The sequence below is a fragment of the Cibotium barometz genome, chromosome 3 (assembly GCF_041138505.1).
Source record: "Cibotium barometz isolate CiBa-2024 chromosome 3, ASM4113850v1, whole genome shotgun sequence".
Classification (NCBI taxonomy): domain Eukaryota; kingdom Viridiplantae; phylum Streptophyta; class Polypodiopsida; order Cyatheales; family Cibotiaceae; genus Cibotium; species Cibotium barometz.
The window spans coordinates 59508763-59528470 of NC_141048.1; the positions used below are offsets into that span (position 1 = coordinate 59508763).

General features: G+C 36.9%; 1 protein-coding gene across 3 annotated transcripts; it reads right to left on the reverse strand.

The window, feature by feature from the left end:
- Positions 1 to 715: 715 nt before the first annotated feature.
- Positions 716 to 4472, reverse strand: LOC147640329 (uncharacterized). Of its 3 annotated transcripts, none has more exons than XM_086779253.1 (9): positions 4227 to 4472; positions 2640 to 2720; positions 2420 to 2508; positions 2265 to 2339; positions 1788 to 1849; positions 1586 to 1663; positions 1230 to 1427; positions 1057 to 1140; positions 716 to 800 (listed from the first exon to the last, which is right to left on the reverse strand). In XM_086779253.1, the coding sequence occupies exons 1-8, from the start codon at positions 4347 to 4349 to the stop codon at positions 1070 to 1072; spliced, it is 777 nt and encodes a 258-aa protein (XP_086635379.1). In that variant the 5' UTR covers positions 4350 to 4472; the 3' UTR covers positions 716 to 800; positions 1057 to 1069. The 3 variants fall into 3 exon arrangements, with proteins under 3 accessions (XP_086635379.1, XP_086635388.1, XP_086635370.1); XM_086779262.1 differs by having other exon boundaries at positions 716 to 817; XM_086779244.1 differs by lacking the exon at positions 716 to 800 and having other exon boundaries at positions 814 to 1140.
- Positions 4473 to 19708: the final 15236 nt, after the last annotated feature.

Genomic DNA, 19708 nt, shown 5'->3' on the forward strand with positions numbered 1-19708 from the left:
ACACTGCTGAGGGTGACCTCGGACAGGGACAATGGAGCAGCTGCCATGGAGTCATCCTGGAGGAAAAAACCAAAGGACACCTGAACTTGCTGAAAATAAAAGAACCTGCAGAGAACATTGTGGAGGGGGGCTCTATCCCTGGACAAACTCATTCCAGTTAACTTTAGCGACCTAGTACTAGGAGATATAAAAAGACATCTGCTAACCAGCATCAATGGTACTAAAAAGCATCTGCTAAAGGAGCTTTGAGGAAAGGAAAGTTGTCTAGACACCTTTCACAATTCAGCAGGGTACTAGTCAAGCTGGAGAAAGTCTTGGGTAAGTTATGAAGTCAAAGATCGATATGCCGCCAGCACGACTGAAATATACAATCACTTGTTGACATCCTGGAAACAATGTGCTCCAACAAACAGCTTGTGAAAGAAGTGCTCAGCCCATCCGTACAGAGAAAAAAGTACAGGTTTCACAGAGTGCAAAACCTCATCCTTGGAAAGTTACAAATACACAACCAAAATTTGACTCCGCTAAAAAATCATCTTTATTTTTCTGCCACAGAAACTACACAAACATGATGAGAACCACATAGCCTTTCACTGTAACCCAACCTCTAACGAGGGTCTGGGCAGAATTTCACCACAAAGGAATAAAGCTGCTCTAAAAAGCCACAAGAAACAGTGGAAATACAAGGCATACATATAGCTTCTGCTCAGCATCTGACAAAAAAATGCTTACTAGTGACAAACCATGTCTCCACCATAATTCGGGCTTAAAATGAATGCTTTGCTTTATGAGTATCTTTACTGCAATACAACAGAAACTGAATGCTGGAGATTCAATTTCATTAGAAAAAAAAACTTGAGGCGATTTTCACAAGAATGAATAAAATGACATCTAAAAACAATCTACAAAAACACAGCCCCCTTTCCTACTAGGCTGAGACTTACCTCTCCAACTAAGCTCATTTTGAAGCATAATAAAGCAAAGCCTAACCCCTATTTGGTAAATGCACAATTTCACCTAAATCTGAGCAGAGCAAATGAATGATTAGATCATTACATTCCCTTCCAGTTCAAGCTCCACCCTGCTGAAAACCACGGCCTCTGCCTCGGCCTCGGCCCCTTCCCCGTCCACGACCACGCCCTGTGAAAGACATTTCTGAGGTTTGTGAAAGCTCTTAGCAGGCGAAGATGTACAACCACCCACAGATTAAATGTCAGCACAGGCTGTACCTCGGCCTCGAGAAAACCCCTCCACTGGAACAATATTTGAATCGTCATATCCACCAGCATCTTCCACAGTATCAGCTCCACCCGCATAGCCCCTGCCACGACCCCTAAAACCAAGTCCCCTCCCCCATCCTCTCCCTCGTCCACGTCCAGGAGCCCAACCACCATCGAATCCATTGTAATCACCTCCAAAGCCCATTCCTGCTTAAGCCATGGCATCATCAGCATGCTCAAAAAGCAAAGGCTGCCACCAGTTTATCATGTGTCCATCATAACCACAATCCAGAAATGCAGTAAGACCCAATATAAACAGAACACAGGAGATCTATTCACAACTCCAGACATTGGATATACGTTACCTCTTCCTCTTCCTCTACCTCGCCCTCTTCCTCTTCCTCTGCCCCTGCCCCTTCCTCTCCCCCCTCGAGGTGAACCTTCTGAAATCCGCAACCCACAGAAAAAAGACACTGTTAGATACACAAAAGTGACTGGATGCACACACCAGCATACCCCTGGAAGAACTCTTTCCTATAAATTCAACATGGCTGCACTACATATCACCTCCTTCATTATCATAATCTGCCAATGGCTTCACAAGTTCTGCTGGAAGAGGTGGCTGGTAGCTGCAAATGACAAAAAAAAGGTCCACCATACTTGTCTATGATTAGTTGTGTATCTGATTATTCAAATCACTAGTACAGATGTTTTTGTTTTTGTTTTTCGAGCCAGGGTCAACTTGGCATGGACGCGCCCAATTAAACTCGAAAGGCCAAAAGCTTTTACCACTAGTTTCGGCAGATAGCCCAGGCTGGAGTCTAATCCGCTTATTTCCAACTATGTGATTAGCTGTGTATCTGATTATTCAAATCACTAGTACAGATGCTTTTATTTTTGTTTTTCGAGCCAGGGTCAACTTGCCACAGACGTGCCCCATCAAACTCGGAAGGCCATCACTAGTTTCGACAGATAGCCCCTGCTGGAATCTAATCCGCTTATTTCCAACTAGTACAGATGCAAAACCCATGGTATGGTCAATACCCGGTGGAGGTGGTATCCAGTTCTTTGACAGAGAGAACGATTGAAATCATTGATACATGCCGAGTTTGTTCCAACCTGCATCGGAACCAATCTGGTCTTTAAAACTGAACAATGTGTCACATCATCCTGGTTATTTGCAGTTCTTTAGTACTTACGGAAGCAATCCTTCTTCTAATGGTTCCCAGACATCAGTAATGTCAGTTGATCCAATTGTGGTGATCTGATGAAGTCCTGCAACTCTTCTCTGTCATGAGAAATACAGCATACATGGACCTCAGAGCCCCATCACCTTCCATGTGGCCTCAAGATGACAAATTCAAACATGATCTTGCTGACCTGCTACCATTGAGGCATGCAGATGACATCAATGCCTACCTTGATGATCTCTGCTATTGTCACAGTTTTGTTTATTGCACGGCCCATAGCTTTCAGCACAATCTCTGGTGTCGCCTTATCCTGCAAAAGGCATAAAACAAGGTCAAGTGCAACACTACATGAGCCATATGAGCTGTGCTTCTGAAAACCTCACAAACAAATATCAAATGAATGTTCACTCTGCAAGAGGACACCAAAACCTTGCATATTTGTTATCTTAAACACATAGCAAGAAGCTTCAAATCATCACTACTTATGAAGAGGGAGACCAAATTTTATACTGGAAAACTTTTCACACACATCTTGGTAACGTTCAGGCTTCAACTTCATGAAAAACCAGCCAAGCTTCGACATCAGATTTCACATACATCATATCTACAATGATATTCATGAGTGAGACCAAATTTTGTGCTTGACATCCTGGCAATCTTTAACTACAAGACCCAGCCAACCTTCAAATCAGATCTCAATACATCATATCTGCTGATCACAACAAACTGCTAAGTTCATCACAAAGTACAAAACATGGCCCATGTTATTATGAACTAAAGACACAACTCCCAAATACTTCGGCATTAACCAGTTCTTCACATCTAGATTCCAAATAACAAACATATGTCAAGAACAATAGATGTAAGACTGATGCAATAGATTGTTGTGATCACACCATTCTCCAACCCTTACACCCTTGCTCCTCCTCATCCTTAATGACATTAACCAAAAACCTCTCCATGAAGACATTACCAATCAATTAAAGAAGATCAAAATGAAACCTTGTTTTACCCAAGCTTAAAGATGAAGATCGACCAAAGCGCTTGAAAACTTGAAAATTTTCAAAAGCATTGAAGGCTCACAGAAAAAGATTCAAGCATGAAGAATTCTTGGAGATCTGTACTTATTTGATTACTTAAAAGTCCTATTGGAATTCCATCAATACTGTAACAAATTTATGTCAAAAAGATACAAAAAACATTTAATTCTCGAACATACAAATCTTAAATCAAGTACTTTCTTGAAATCATGAGATGTCATTACCAAATTCTACTACACCCCCCACCCCCCGGGTGCATGGGCCTATTGAAGATAGGCATGAGCAGCAAGAATATTACTGTGATTTTATACTTTTGAAAGGCAAAGATAAGACTGCCCTCTTCTCTGTCAAACGTGGCATTTATTTTAAGATAGTCCCCCTTAACTCTCTTGAGGAAAGGTTTAAAGACAACATTGGTTGCTTCAAAAGTGACATTTAACCTGAGTTAGTCTGTCACCTCTCGTAACAGAGAGGTTGAAGAAGTACTTCTCTCTCTCTCTCTCTCTCTCTCTCTCTCTCTCTCTCTCTCTCTCTCACACACACACACACACCCGCGCAAAACAGACTAAGAAAGAGAATTCGACTCAGCGCCATACCTGCCGGGCCTCCACATACACAGAAAAACAACAAAAAACACCCTGAAATTCAGAAACCCTAGACAGAGCTGATGAAGAAATATCCTCAAAAAACAACCCTAAAACACAACACACAGGTAAAACCCTAAAAGCCAAAAATCTTAAACGAGGAGGTAGAGCAGCAAAAGCAGGAATCCTAACCTGGAGCAAGGAGGTAGCGTACGTGATGTAGTTCCTCATCTTGCCCGGTGTGGTGATGCGGATCTCGTTCTCGCTGATGGGTGTCTCTGAGCGGGGCTTCTCGACTCTCTGATAGCGATCCATAGCGCTCAGATCCAGGAAATTGGGAGGGGGGAGGGAGAAGGAATTTGTGGTGTTGCACGGCTTCCTCCTCCTCTTCTTTTTTTGCGTTTTTTTTTTCTCTGATTGTATGTGTCGTGATACCGTATGTAGTTTTATTGTATTATTTAAGGTCATCCTTAATACCTTCATAATAGGGTTTTCCCTACCACTCTGTCTACACACATCGTTTTGGATGGGTCCAACATCCACGTCCCATCCATTAGATCTTTTTGGAAACAAGGGGGTTTACACACCTTTCTCCTGGGTGAGCTCAATAACTTTTTATGGACGAGGAAGACTCCTCGTCCATGAGGAATGGACAGCTGGATGGACGAGTGTCCATTCTCTCTTCTAGATTTGTTCGCATATAAAAGGTCTCTCAAGCAAGTAAGCACACGGCAGCAAGGTGATGACAAGATACAACATGTCGATCTACGAAGGACAGTTGCGTAAGAAAAATGTCGAGAGAACAAGATTATTGATGTCATAATCTATAAGGCAAACTCAAAGGTCCAAACATGGGTTAGAGGCACAATGGCATGGCTCGGAGGTTCTTATGGACATAGAATACCATCGTCACACCGATTATCAAATAAAAAATAGCATGTACAAAAAGCCATGATTCACAAAAGAAAATGATCAACATCTTCACACCACCACTCAATCCACCATCCATATGACACCTCAATCGGTACCCTCGCACTTCTCGTTGCTATACTCAGACGCTATCCATGTTAGTTAAACAATTAATTGAACACATAAATTAATCCCAACGTCGTCTTCAGATATAGACAACCCATAAATATTCAAATAACACCCACACATATGTTTGCCAGGCGTAAGTACCCTGGGAATCACCCCTCCATATACGAACCAACTGAAACAAATAGTGGGGGTCTAAAAGCATACCATATATGGGCGTCCCCAATATACAGTTGCATAAACGCATGAGAGGATGGCTTCGTGATTGGTGTGGAAGACTAGATCTACACAGAATACATATGCAATGAACCAATCAAATGAATTTATGTAAGACGAGTCTATGTGTCCCATACCACATAGGTGCGTTGTATATACACACATAGGATGGTAAAAAGATAGAAGACATAAATGTGTTTGGAGTAAGTATATGAAACTAATTTGATGTCCCATACCATTAGATTAATTCTATACATCACTTCCTTCATAATAGAAGTTTGAGGCAGAGTGGCCAGTTCTCTCTGAAACTTAAATTCTAACACAAATTTTCTCTATCTAGAAATTCTATTAAAGTTATCGAACTTGAACTAATCTTAATGTTGAATTTATGGTTTATTAAGTAGGTTCTTAGGTTGAAAAAAATATTATAGAAATACTTATGAAAAAGTTGTACAAAAGGCAGTGAATATATACATATACATACCTCCGTCGTCATGGTGTCATTGAAATTATCTGCCTCAAAAGAATTTTGACACTCAAAGGTACGTGAGTTGTTAAACAAAGTCCACGAGAAACTTAACATTATAACAGATAATTTGATTATAGATAGGGTGTATTAAGTTATTAAATAGAATCTCATGAAAAGTTTAACGTCAAAAGTATGAAAGTTAAATTGGTTATGGATTTAAGGATAGGGAATACTAACCTTGAGTTGAGAAGCTAGTAGAGAGGGTGAGTTGAGAAGCTAGTAGAGAGGGTGTGAGATTATAAATGAAGAATGGATAAATTTGATAAAAGACAATTAACTAGTAATGATTCTAACCATCTTGATTAAGTGAACAAGTCTAGATGATGAAAGATTAATTTACTTTTGAAGTTGAAATAGACTTAAATAATAAACATGAAACTCAAGCGTAAGAGAGTCGTACCTTATATATATATATATGTATATATATATATATATATATATATATATATATATATATATCCGATTGCAAAGATGGTCTACATTGAGAAAGATGAGAAACAATGCCAATGGATTAAAATATAATTATTATTTCAAATGTAACTAGGGTTATATTAAATTATGACTTTATAAGAACTAGAACTTAGAGTAGTATGAATTAAAATTCTATGCATAATTATTTAAGCATGATTATTTTAAAGATAGAAATGAGAAACTTACTTGGAAGGTGTTAGAATCACTATTTTAAAGATAAAACTTTCATAGAAACATTGGAAAAATTATTTAATAAGTTATAGAGGATAACAACTTACTTGCAAGTGTCATACAGCTTTGTTAGAAGTGCTGAAATCATTCTGAAAAAGAAATATTATTGCTCATGCTATATGGTACCAAACAATTTAGAAGTAGTTCTATGAGTAATATATCTTGAATTAATTAGTGTCAATTTTAAACACACAATGCAACTAATGAATGGGTTGAATACGTACTCATATGATGTTGGGGAAGCACATCTACATGGTAAAGTGTTAGATAAACAAATGTAGATACGACTGATGCAACTAAAATTCACGGATAAGAAAATATACCTCAAGGTATGATGAGTCGAGAATAAAACAATAAGAGTGGTGTTCAAATATCACAACAATAAAAATATGAAAACTCCCAACGATTTGCACATTATTGTTGATAGCCTGAAAATATTGTAATCTCTGCATCACAAAAATAATTTGATTGGAACAAAGAAACTAAGGTCTCTTCTAAGCCTTAAGAAGGTCTTGGAGCAAGATTTTGGTCTCTACGATCTAAGGTCTTACTCCCAAAAGTTAAAGCTTTTTGAGGTTTTTAACAAAGTTTTCTTTTCTTTTTTTAATGGATTTTTCTAACATGCAAACTATATTTCTAACAATTTTAATTTAAAAACTAGGAAATAAACGTTGAAATAATTAATTTTGCCCATGCAAAATGATATAATCATCCCAAAAAAAAGTGATAATCTCAACAATTACTTATGAAATTCATTTGGATTTAAAAGGACACCGTTTGACAATTTTAAACAAATTTAAAGAATCGAGGAACAATAAATTAAAGCTTAATTATAAACAGTACTCTCAAAATGCTTGAATATTTGAAATAAAAATATAAATAGAGAGAGTATAGTAAATACTTAGCTTAGATATTATGTCGGTTGGCTGCAAAATAGTTGATTGGACAACACAAAATATGCATGCAATAATTTAATTAATTTACAACTGGTAAAGATTGATTGTAACGAAGACTTAGCTCATGATTTGTGGGAGCCGAGTCTCAATAGTGAGACAAAGCAACGTTTCCCGTCATTGCTGGCCATCTAAAAAAAATTCTTCAAGGGGTTTGTTAAAAACAAAATATGCACTTTTTTAAAAGCTTTAATTAATTAATTAATTATATATATATATATATATTATAGCTTTAACGATTAAACTTTAAAGCATAAGTTTTGGCCTTTTATATATATGAAAAAAATTTTATGAAAATAATAGAGATTGAAGAAAAATAGATTTTAACTAAAATTTGATTTGATTTGATTTTTTTAAAAAGAAAAGCTTTAATAAGGCTTTGTATTATAAAGCTTACTAAAAAGCTTATAACATAAGCTTTTATTAGCTAAGCTTTTTCAAGCTTTTATTTATAAGCTTTTTAATGATAATAGCTTTCTGTGTGTGTGTGTGTGTATAGGTTTTATTATTAAGCTTATTAGGCTTGATTATTAAACCTTTAAACAAGGCCAACAGAAACAAAAGAAAAAGAAATGTAGCTTTATTGTTTATGTGCCGCTTGCACAGAAGGGAGAGAGAAAAGCGATCCCGTGAACCGGTTCGTGTTATTTTCCTAGCTGAGCTGGAAGGCGAGACTCGAGATCGTTTCTGCACGCGCATTTATTGCTCGCAGACACACTGTGGTGCGCCCATCTCTAAGCCTGGAGTGGATGGTAGGGAGGCGCAGCAATATATATATATATATATATATATATATATATATATATAATATATATATATATAATTATAATTATTTAACAGCCTTTGATTAAGGCTTTGGATAAAAAGCTACCAGCTCAGCACACAACAAAGAAGAAAGAAAAAAAATGAAAAAGTAATTTTGGATAAAGAAATTCTCTCCACAACTCTCATCCCTCCATGATAGTTTTCTTATGGTTGCCTTGGTTTAACAATCTGGCTATGGCTATGGCTCTCCATATGCTCCTCTCCTTGTTGATTCAATCTCTACCCAACAGATTATGATTATGAAGAGGATTAATGTTGAGGAAGGTGGTTTTGTGGTTCCGAAAACCCACTAATGGTTTTTCACCTAGCTTTACCCTTCGGGCAATAAATAGATTGATGGGGATTTATTGTCCAATGGTTAAAGACAAGCCTTCTTTCAACCATACATAAACATAAATCCATAAACGTGTTCTTCTTCAATTTAAATTCAAAAAAATTTACCAAAATCTCAAGTGCCTTGTGCCTTTGTCTCTTTCACCTCTTTGTCCACAAGTCTTTGATCGCTCTTCAAGAAGATTAAATTAAACTAAAGCTCTCATACCACTATCACTGGACCCTTTTGTACTTCTTGAAGAAATAATTAAAAACTCATAAAATATATCAAAAATTAAAACAAAGACTTGAATTAAATTGGAATCAAATAACATAGCATAACACAAAGCAAGGGAAATAAAATAACATCACCATTAGAGACAAGATTGGGTGCAATTGCCCCCCCTTCCCCCCATGTCGTGTAGCTCCAGTTCCACGATATGAGTACTCTGAGAATTTTATTCATAAAAATAGCCCAGGGAACTAAGAATAGATGTGCGTACAAATTGGGCTTGCTTTTCCCACTTTTGGGGTATTGCTTTACATATTTTTAACCATATCAAAATTCTTAAGGTTTGTACAAATAAAAACCTTTGCCCAAATATAATTGCTAATGGGCTTTGTTACATAAAATGATTTTGTGCACATTTACACATATAATAATCTTGTGCTCATTTGCACATTCTATTAAGCTGAATCCTGCACAAATTAAAATTAAACATATTTTTATACGATTATTAATTCATCAAAAAATAATAAAATATATACATGTAACAGTGTCGCACTACATGAGATGTGTGAGGGTACCGATCGAGGTGTTGCACTATATGAGGGTACCGATTGAGGTGTCGTATGGCTGGTGGATTGAGCAGTGGTGTGAAGATGATGATCATTTTTCTTTTATGAATCATGACTTTTTGTACATGTTATTTTTTTAAATCGGTGTGACGATCACCAATTTAGGTGTTACACGAGTTTTTCTTGTTGGTATTCCATGTCCATAATAAGAACCTTTAAGCCATGCCTTTGTGCCTCTGAGCCATGTTTGGACCTCTGAGTTTACCTTGCAGGTTATAACATCAATAATCTTGTTCTCTCAACATTTTTCTTACACAACTAAGGACCTCTGAGTTTACCTTGCAGGTTATAACATCAATAATCTTGTTCTCTCGACATTTTTCTTACACAACTAAGGACAGTTGCTTCCTCAAAAACGGGAGGACTATTATAGGTATATATTTTACCACATTTTTTATGGATTAATAATTGTAGAAAAAAATATGCTTAATTTAATTTGTACAGGATTCAGCTCAATAGAATGTGCAAATGTGTACGAGATTATTATATGTGCAAATGTGCACAAAGTTATTTTATGTAACAAGGCCCAATAACAATTATATTTGGGCAAAGGTTTTTATATGTACAAACCTTAGGGATTTTGATATGGTTATAAATATATAAAGCAATACCCCAAAAGTGGGAAAAGCAAGCCCAATTTGTACTCTCATTTATTCTTAGCTCCTTGGGCTATTTTTTATGAATAAAATTATCTAAATACTCATATCGTGGAAGTGGAGCTACACGGCATGGGGGGGGGAGATTGCACCCAATCTTACCTTGATGGTGATGTTATTCTATTTCTCTTGCCTTATGTTATGCTATGTTATTTGATTTTCAGTTTAATTCAAGTCTTTGTTTTAATTTTGATATATTTTATGAGTTTTTAATTATTTCTTCAAGAAGTACAAAAGGGTCCCGTGTCATAGCTAGCAATGAATGGCATGGAGCTAGATTTAATCCTTCTTTGCTTATTAATCTCTTGAGGCAGTAGGCCCATACTCATGGGTCCCGTGTCATAGCTAGCAATGAATGGCATGGAGCTAGATTTAATCCTTCTCTGCTTATTAATCTCTTGAGGCAGTAGGCCCATACTCATGGGGCCTATTGCCTCAAACCCTTATGAGTATGATGCCTAGGTATGGGTGGACACACACATACACACACACACACACAAACATACATATGCTTTTCACATTATATATATATATATATAAACTCACTAAAAAAATACTCCACTATCTCTATCTCCGACAAACACACACACACACACACACACACACACACACACACACACACACACAAACACACAAACACTCTCTCTTGCACATCTTTGTTTAGATGCATCCCTTAGTATCAATAAATTGATTCACACATATGACCCTACACTTCGGGACCATTTGCATACGATGACTCTTTAGTAATCTCACCTAATCTTATGCATGTGAGATTTTACTCGCCTCACAGATTTGTTCATTTTCGTGGAGCCCACCCTAGCCGCATGCTAATGCTTTCTTTCTGGCAAGCCAGATCTAGTTGTCTAAAGTTTATGGACCTGCACATTACATGGAGGAAGCTAACAAATGCATATTATGTCTCTGCATATACACTGACGAGAGGTGTTGATAGCGGTTTGGAAGCATCCTCCAAGCTCTACCTATATAAAGGGAGCAAGGTGAGTGTTGAGACACTCACTTAGCCCGTGGATTGTCTTGTGGTTGTTTGCCATGTCTCTAGTGTTAGCATCAGGTGGGAGTTCCTCCTCTCAGGTAACTCTTGTTGATCTACCTCGCATGATGACTGAATCCCTTAGCGATGGTAACTCTATGCTTATTGCAAACCTATGGGTTTATGACTACATGGAAACCCGTATTATGCTAATGCATGTGTATGACTTGTATTACATGATGGGATGATGACCTTTGGGAATCCTATACATAATACATATCCTATTTTGGATAATTTACATGTTGGTTTTTTAGAGATGGTTCTCGATTTTTATACCACAATCAATTCTAAATTGTTTTTCAAAAAAGATTCTTAGTTTTTGGATTTTACTGATAACGCTAGCATGTGCATATCTTATGAATAAGTTATGCTAATATATGAGTCTTATCTGTTTTTTTCAAAAAATTTAAAATAAATTTGAGCACAGCTCATAATCTTGGTTTTCTGTGTGTGTTGATAATATATCACCGATTGATAAGCAAGGCAGCTAATAACGTGGTTTCAGTATCATATTTTCTGGGTTTTTTTGGGTTTTATTAACAGGGAGTCAATATTATGTATGATACTTTTCGGGGTTTTTTAATCAATACATGTATGATACTTTTCGGGGTTTTTTAATCAATACAAACTGATGTTTGAAGTCAATAAGGATTTATACTGGCACGTTGAGGTTTATCCTCAAACACTAATTGACAGTACATCGCATATGGATGTGTATTACTGTGATAACTGGCTAATAGCCTATAACCGGGCATGCATGGTGGTGGCTGAAACACTCGACAGATTATGGAAATTTTATCTGACCTCAATATAGGCCAAAGAATTAGTTACAATAACGTATAATCTGAGAATTTAACCCTTCGGGTTGTTAGATAAAAAATTGTCATATAACTATTTAAATTGCTTCAAGAATTGCATGGAGGCCGCCACCACTAGAAAGTATTTCATAATACTACTGATAAGTAGTGATTATGTATTCTTATACATATGTAGTTTTCTGAATTCCCTTAAGACTTGCTTAATTGGATGAACAATACTTGGATTGTTGTGATATTTTCTAGGGACTGTCCTCTGAGATACCTGAGTACTTACATCTTGATAGGATTTTCTACAAACTTTATTCGTGGTATGTATTGATTCTTTTTAGGAGTACTAAGATGTTAATCATCTTTCATAAGAAACAATATTGGATTTCTCTAATTGAGATCACTTTGTTGCCAAATATCTTCCACTTGGTAGATTACCCCTTTACTTTGAGATAATACTATATTCTAGATATATCAAGGGGATTGATCCCATCACTGGATAAATCATAAGCTATTTTGGGTGACATCTATAACACGTGATAGGTCCTTTGACACCTACAAGACACACATGGGCTAACTCTTTGTTTGTATATTTAAATGGATGCAAGTAACATGACCTATTCTCTCAAAATATTTTCGTGGTTTATGCTCTACAACAACAAGTTCTTTTTTCACTTAATGGAGTCACTTGCTCCTTGTACTTATAACTTTATTGTACACAAATCTATTGTTATATAATCATGTTTAATGTTTTTACTAGTCAAAGTGGATATGGTTCTTAGAGTTTCTTTGATTGGTTGATGTAGAAGACTGAAAACACACACACACACATGAAAAAAGTGTTGGGGAGGCCTCAGAAGCCCCAACCCTTTTTTTTCATGCAAGGTCACCACCCGTAATACAAAGGTATGCACCCATTAATATAGGGCCGTGAAATTGAAAGAAAAGGGGCCAAACATGATGATGATGGAGGTGAAGAAGAAGATGATTATGAAGAGGCTAGAGGAGAGCCCTTCCCTTGAACATTAAGGCATGCATTGTATATATTTAAAAAAAGGGTCGAGGAGGCCTCAAAAGTTGGCATCTTCTAAGGCCTCTACAGCTCCTTTTTTTTTAAATTCAATGCATGCCTTAAAGATCAAGAGATACACACATCTTTCAAGCATGCATTGATTTTCAATGCTATTTTGAGACCTTTCTTGCCTTAAAATTGATGGCATCAATGTGAGTGTGTCTTATGAGTATCCTTCTCTATATTAAATTCTAATGAACTTTGGATATCAACAAAGAATTTGTGAAGTGATGACACAAAGGTGGAAATGATAAAGAACTCATGAGTATTGCATAGGCAACGTAAGTGTTAAAAGTTATCATTGTTCTAGCCACATTGACATCTTGTCATAATTTGAGATTGCTTCACAAAAACTTATGTGATTGGTTAAAGGCACAAACCTCTTTCACATTCAGGGCTCCAACACCCATAAAGGGTGCACAGTGGTATATTATATAAAAAGGGGATGAATCAGTCAATGTTTTCTCCTCCTTGTTGTTGCTCACCTAAGGTTTCTCTCTTGATCTAGGTAACGCTTATACTTTCATACTTTAGTGGACACTTAGGTAAGGGGCCTCTTTTGCTTAACACATAAGAACTTATTTTCACTAACATTTTCTTCCTATTTGTTTTCATTAAATAGGAAGAAAATGTTTTCACTAACATTTTCTTCCTATTTGTAAGGTTGTCTTTAGCATATCAAGATAGCCTCTTTCTATGTCAATCCAATTTGTACACTCATTCTCTCATAAGAGTAGGCTTCTCATCTCTCTTGTTACATAGCACCCTCGACTTATGCATAAGGCAACACATAAGTCCTATGCATAAGGATGCATTACCTAATGCATACACCTTATACATTAGGTCTGGATCGGGTCTAATGCATAATGGCCTACGCATATGACGATACATAATGTATAAGTAGGCCTATGCATAAGTCAACACATAAGTCCTATGCATAAGGATGCATAAGCCTTATGCATATAAGCCCTATTCATAAGGCATCCAAATCCTTTTCTATCAATGCCTTGCATAAGGCCAATACATGATGGATAAGGTTAATTCACCTCCTTTGGGGTGTGGGGGGAGGGGGTTCACTTTATACATATGTAACATAACAACTTAGTGCATGGTGTTTTTTTAATTATATATGAAAGAGGGGATTAAATAATTAGCTATTTAATGTATTTAATTATCTAAATTCAAAAAGATGGTTCATCCTTCAAATTCTTAACATGAATAATTGTGTAAAAGATTGTAAAATTTAAAAATAGGGATATTTTTAACACATGCATGTGCTATATGGGTTTTTATAGAGTCATCTCCTGCCTCCAACATAGTTATCTCTCTTGCTCACCTAATAAAGTTCTTTTTAATAATAATTCCTCCAACACCCCCTCCCTTCTTGAGTGAAACTGTGCCCAAAGAAGAGTAAGAAAATGGAGCCCAAGGAGTGGATGACTATGGGAAAGAAGAAGGGTTCTACTTGAGTTTGGTTATTTATAAGTGGTTGGAATCCGTGACTATGTACACATGTCGAATGGTTCCTTTTTGTAAGGGGAATCATTGTCAATACATGGATTTAGAAGCACATTTATGAGCTTTATCCCTTTAAATTGAGCATAACTATTGAGAATGGTTCCTAGTTCTGTTCCCTTAAGTTCAATTAATACATCCAACATAAGCTTTCTAACTTGAAGAAAAGTAATTTGTGTTAATACTAGATTTTTGGCTTGAGCTCCTAGCCAAGAACAAAGAAGTGAGGTGGAACACCACTGGTTTGTTTGGAAATAAATACTCTAAGTGATTCAAAACATACCATATAGCATGGTTGAACCAAATTATGCTAGAATCATAAGGGGCATTAGGATAAAGAAATTTGCAGGTGTATTTTAAATATGGCCTATAGATATTCCAAATTGTTTCAAAATAATATTCAGCATTGGTCTTGGAAAAAGTCATGGAAAAAGTCATGGTCCCTTTGGTTCTTCCATAAATCCCCACAGGTGATGATGAGCACTTAGATAAGTCTAAAAACTCATAGAAAAAGATGACTCCTCTTTCCAGATATTGCACACCTTTGATAGCATGGTTCTTGCATTCTTCAAGTATTGAAACTATTAGATTTGCCAAATATATCCAAGTTTATGCTTGGATATGTGCTAGGAACCCTTTATTTGTGAGGGTCCAAAGGCAATGTGACACCCCCATTGATTCTACCTCCACTTGCCGAATAGGTAAAAAAGGGTAGACTTTGGACACCGTTGGCACCAATTCTAAAAAGCAGGAATCAGTCATATGTAGTACACATGTCTGTTTAGAAAGACTTAATAGTTTCTAGAGCCGTTGGATCTCTATTCAATATGTTTCCTCTTAGTGGAACATTGGGAATAGATGGAGCATCAAGGAAAGAAGGTTCCAAACCGCATTGCTTTCTTAAGAAATTTGAGATATCTGCTCCCACCGCAACAAATGAGGTAAGATCAGAATGGTAAGTTTTAGTAAGCATGGGAATTTGTGATAATAAGTCACAGATGGTTTGATTACCATCACCCTTTTTATTATCAAGAGTTGTAAGTACTCGAACCCAATCATTAAATGAGAGGAACTGCAAAATGGATCCCAAAGGGAACATCTCAGGATTGACAGAATCTTCTTATGAGCTTCTTCATCCCTAATGCATGCCAAGACGTGCTAGCAAGCTTTCGGACGGGGTATGTTCCATCGGAATCTTGACACCCCTTAGAAGTGGTAGGATCTAAAATCAAAAGAAAGGTGTTAGAGTTTGAAATAAATATGAGATAAGTATAAGATAAGGACTACCTTCAACCAACATGTGCATAGCAAAATTGTTGTGAGCCATGATCTCACCCTAAAAGTAAAGCCACCTACCTGAAACCTATTCGCTCAAGGAGCATAATGATAGTGAGGAGAGCTAGACTTCTAAGGTCAAGAATGTCAATCTAGAGGTTTCATATATCTCCCATTTAAAGAAATATATACTGCAGTTATAGTGTGTGTTTTCAGTCTTCTATATCAGCACAATCAGAGAAACTCCAAGAACCATATCCAACTTGACTAGTAAAAACATTAAACATGTTATATAATAATAGATTTGTGTACAATAATCATGTTACAAGTACAAGGAGCAAGTGACTCCATTAAGTGAGAAAAGAACTTGTTTTTGTAGAGCATAAACCACGAAAATATCTTGAGAGAATAGATCCTATTACCTGCATCCATTCAAACAAACAAACAAACAAAGAGTTAGCCCATGTGTGTCTTGCAGGTGTCAAAGGACCTATCACGTGTTATAGATGTCACCCAAAATAGCTTATGGTTTATGTATGATGGGATCCCCTTAATATATCTAAACTATATTATTATCTCAAAGTAAAGGGGTAATCTACCAAGTGGAAGATAATTGGCTAGAAAGTGATCTCAATTAGAGAAATCCAATATTGTTTCTTATGAAAGATGATTAACATCTTAGTATTCCTAAAAAGAATCAATAGATACCACTAATAAAGTTAGTAGAACATCCTATCAAGATGTAAGTACTCGAGTATCTCAGAGGATAGTCCCTAGAAATTATCACAACAATCCAAGTATTGTTCATCCAGTTAAGCAAGTCTTAGGAGAATTCAGAAAACTACATATGTATAAGAATACATAATCACTACTTTATCAGTTGTATTATGAAATACTTTCTAGTGGTGGCCTCCATGCAATTCTCGAAGCTATTTACATCCTTATATAACCATTTTTTATCTAACAACTCGGAGGGTTAAATTCTTAGATTATATGTTATTGTAACTAATTCTTTGGCCTATATTGAGGTCAGATAAAATTTCCAGAATCCGTCGAGTGTTTTAGCCACCGCCATGCATGCCCGGTTACAAGCCATTAGCCGGTTATCATAGTAATACACATCCATATGAGGTGTACCATCAATTAGCATTGAGGATAAACTTTAACGTGCCAGTATAAATCCTTATTGACTTCAAAAATCAGTTTGTATTGATTAAAAAAACCCAAAAAATATCATACATAATATTGACTCCTAGTTAATATACAACCCAGAAAAAACAAGAAAATATGATACTGAATCCGCGTTATTAGCCCTACGTATCAACCGGTGATATAGGATTAACACACACAAAAAACTAGGGTTATGAGCCGTGCTTAAATTGATTTTAAAATTTCTTAAAAAAACAGAGAAGACTCATATAGCAACGTAGCTTATTCATAAAATATGCACATGCTAGCATTATCAGTAAAATCCAAAAACTAAGAATCTTTTCTAAAAAACAATTCAGAATTGATTGTGGTATAAAAATCGAGAACCATCTCTGAAAAACCAGCATATAAATTATCCAAAATAGGATATGTATTATGTATAGGATTCCCAAAGGTCATCATCCCATCATGTAATACGAGTCATACACAGGCGTTAGCATAATACGGGTTTCCATGTAGTCATGTAAACCTATAGGTCTACAACAATAAGCATAGAGTTACCATCGCTAAGGGATTCAGTCACCATCATCATGCAAGGTAGATCAACAAGAGTTACCTGAGAGGAGGAACTCCCACCCGATGCTAACACTAGAGACATGGCAAACAACCACAAGACAATCCATGGGCTAAGTGAGTGTCTCAACACTCACCTTGCTCCCTTTATATAGGTAGATCTTGGAGGACGCTTCCAAATCGCTCATAAACACCTCTCATCACCAGGGCATCTATAGAGCCATAATTTGCATTTGTCGGCTTCCTCCATGTAATGTGCAAGTCCATAAACTTTAGCCAACTAGAGCCAGCTTGCTAGAAAGAAAGTATTAGCATGTGGCCAGGGTGGGCTCTACGGAAATGAACAAATCTGTCAGGCGAGTAAAATCTTACACGCACGAGATTAAAGAGTCATCATATGCGAATGGTCCCAAAATGTAGGGTCATATGTGAATCAATTTATTAATGCTAAGGGATGCATCTAAACAAAGATGTGCAAGAGAGAGTGTTTGTGTGTTTGTCGGAGATAGAGATAGAGGAGTATTTTTAGTGAGTTTATATATATATATATATATATATATATATAATGTGAAAAGCATATGTATGTTTTTGTGTGTGTGTGTGTGCGCGCGCGCGCGCGTGTGTGTGTGTGTGTGTGTGTGTGAGAGAGAGAGAGAGAGAGAGAGAGAGAGAGAGAGAGAGAGAGAGAGAGAGTACCTAGCTGAGATGTGGTTGCACAAAGGGGAGGACGAGGAGGTGGGGCAATCAAAGGAGAAAGCAAAGATTTAGGAAAGGGTAGTTGGTGATGGCTAATTTGCACAACATAGGTCAAAAGCAATTGTTGTAGGTAATAACCATGTTGTTGGAAAGCAAGGCCAGAGAGGGCATAGATAAAGACTCCTCACCTTTGTCTTTGTGTTTCATTAAAGAGCAGTGATGCACCCTCACTGGAAAATTGGAAAGATTTAGGAAAGGGCAGTTGGTGATGGCTAATTTGCACAACATAGGTCAAAAGCAATTGTTGTAGGTAATAACCATGTTGTTGGAAAGCAAGGCCAGAGAGGGCATAGATAAAGACTCCTCACCTTTGTCTTTGTGTTTCATTAAAGAGCAGTGATGCACCCTCACTGGAAAATTGGAACTCATGCTCTCTGAAATCGAATAGCCACCAGCACCAATCCACCTCATTTTGGGAAAGTGGAACTTATGTTCTCTAAAATTAAACGAGCACTAACACCAATTTGTCTCCTACTATCTTTCCAATCTCAGTTTTGTAGGTAAGGCAACCCCTTCAACAAGGTAGGTCAAGGTGAAGCAATAGATATAGAGTTTCCTCGTTCACAATATGCTCTCCACCAATCTTAGTTGCATTTCATCTCCTCAAGGCTCATCCTTATTGGACTATAAATAACGTTGTCAACATCTCTACTTTAGAGATAGCCACCAAACAGGCAAGTGAAATCAAGAATAGAAGGGCTAGTGTGTAGGCATTAACGTGCACACGAAGGGGACAAGGAGGCGGCATTGATGTGGCATAGTAGACGAGGTGGGTGGCATTAGTGTCGGCAGCAACAAAACAAGGGAGGTAGCATTCCTCATAGTACTATCTAACACAATGTTGGAGTCATGGGATCAATAGGCAAGGTAGCATAGCCATACATCAAGTTCTTTATGTCGTTTGACTGTCTCTCGAGTGTCATAAAAGTAAACTCTGACCATAGGTAAACATAGATGAAAGATTATGGGCACTGGCACCACTGTAACCTTCACACACTATGTCTGGTTGAGCAAATAGTAAACTTGGCCCAACACTAGACTCGAACACTAAACTTGGCCCCATAAAAGTGACAAGATTTGGTGGGCGAGTGAATCTTCTCTAAACTATACAGTATGTTAGGACATTTAAGATTTACATAGGGTCATGGACCGACATTAGATAATGTGAAAGGGTTGGTGAGAGCGGATAAATGCAACAAATTAAACTCAGACCAAAAGTAAACTTAGTACATGAAGGGTGAAGGGTAGCATTTTTCTATCTTCTCTAAAATCTATTCACTCCATCACACTTTACCATTGCTATTACCATTTTATGATTTCTTTCTCTTTCTCTCTCTCTCTCTCTCTCGTCTCTCATGTAATAAGCACTTATGTTATAAAGATGAATATTA

What these genes read in the sequence shown, in the direction of transcription:
- LOC147640329 (XM_086779253.1), bottom strand. Translation starts at nt 4,349, where the DNA reads ATGGATCGCTATCAGAGAGTCGAGAAGCCCCGCTCAGAGACACCCATC. An exon ending in AGATTATGATAATGAAGGAG is followed by an intron (nt 1,664 to 1,787) that starts GTGATATGTAGT and finishes TGCGGATTTCAG; the next exon opens with AAGGTTCACCTCGAGGGGGG. An exon ending in AGGTAGAGGAAGAGGAAGAG is followed by an intron (nt 1,428 to 1,585) that starts GTAACGTATATC and finishes TGGCTTAAGCAG; the next exon opens with GAATGGGCTTTGGAGGTGAT.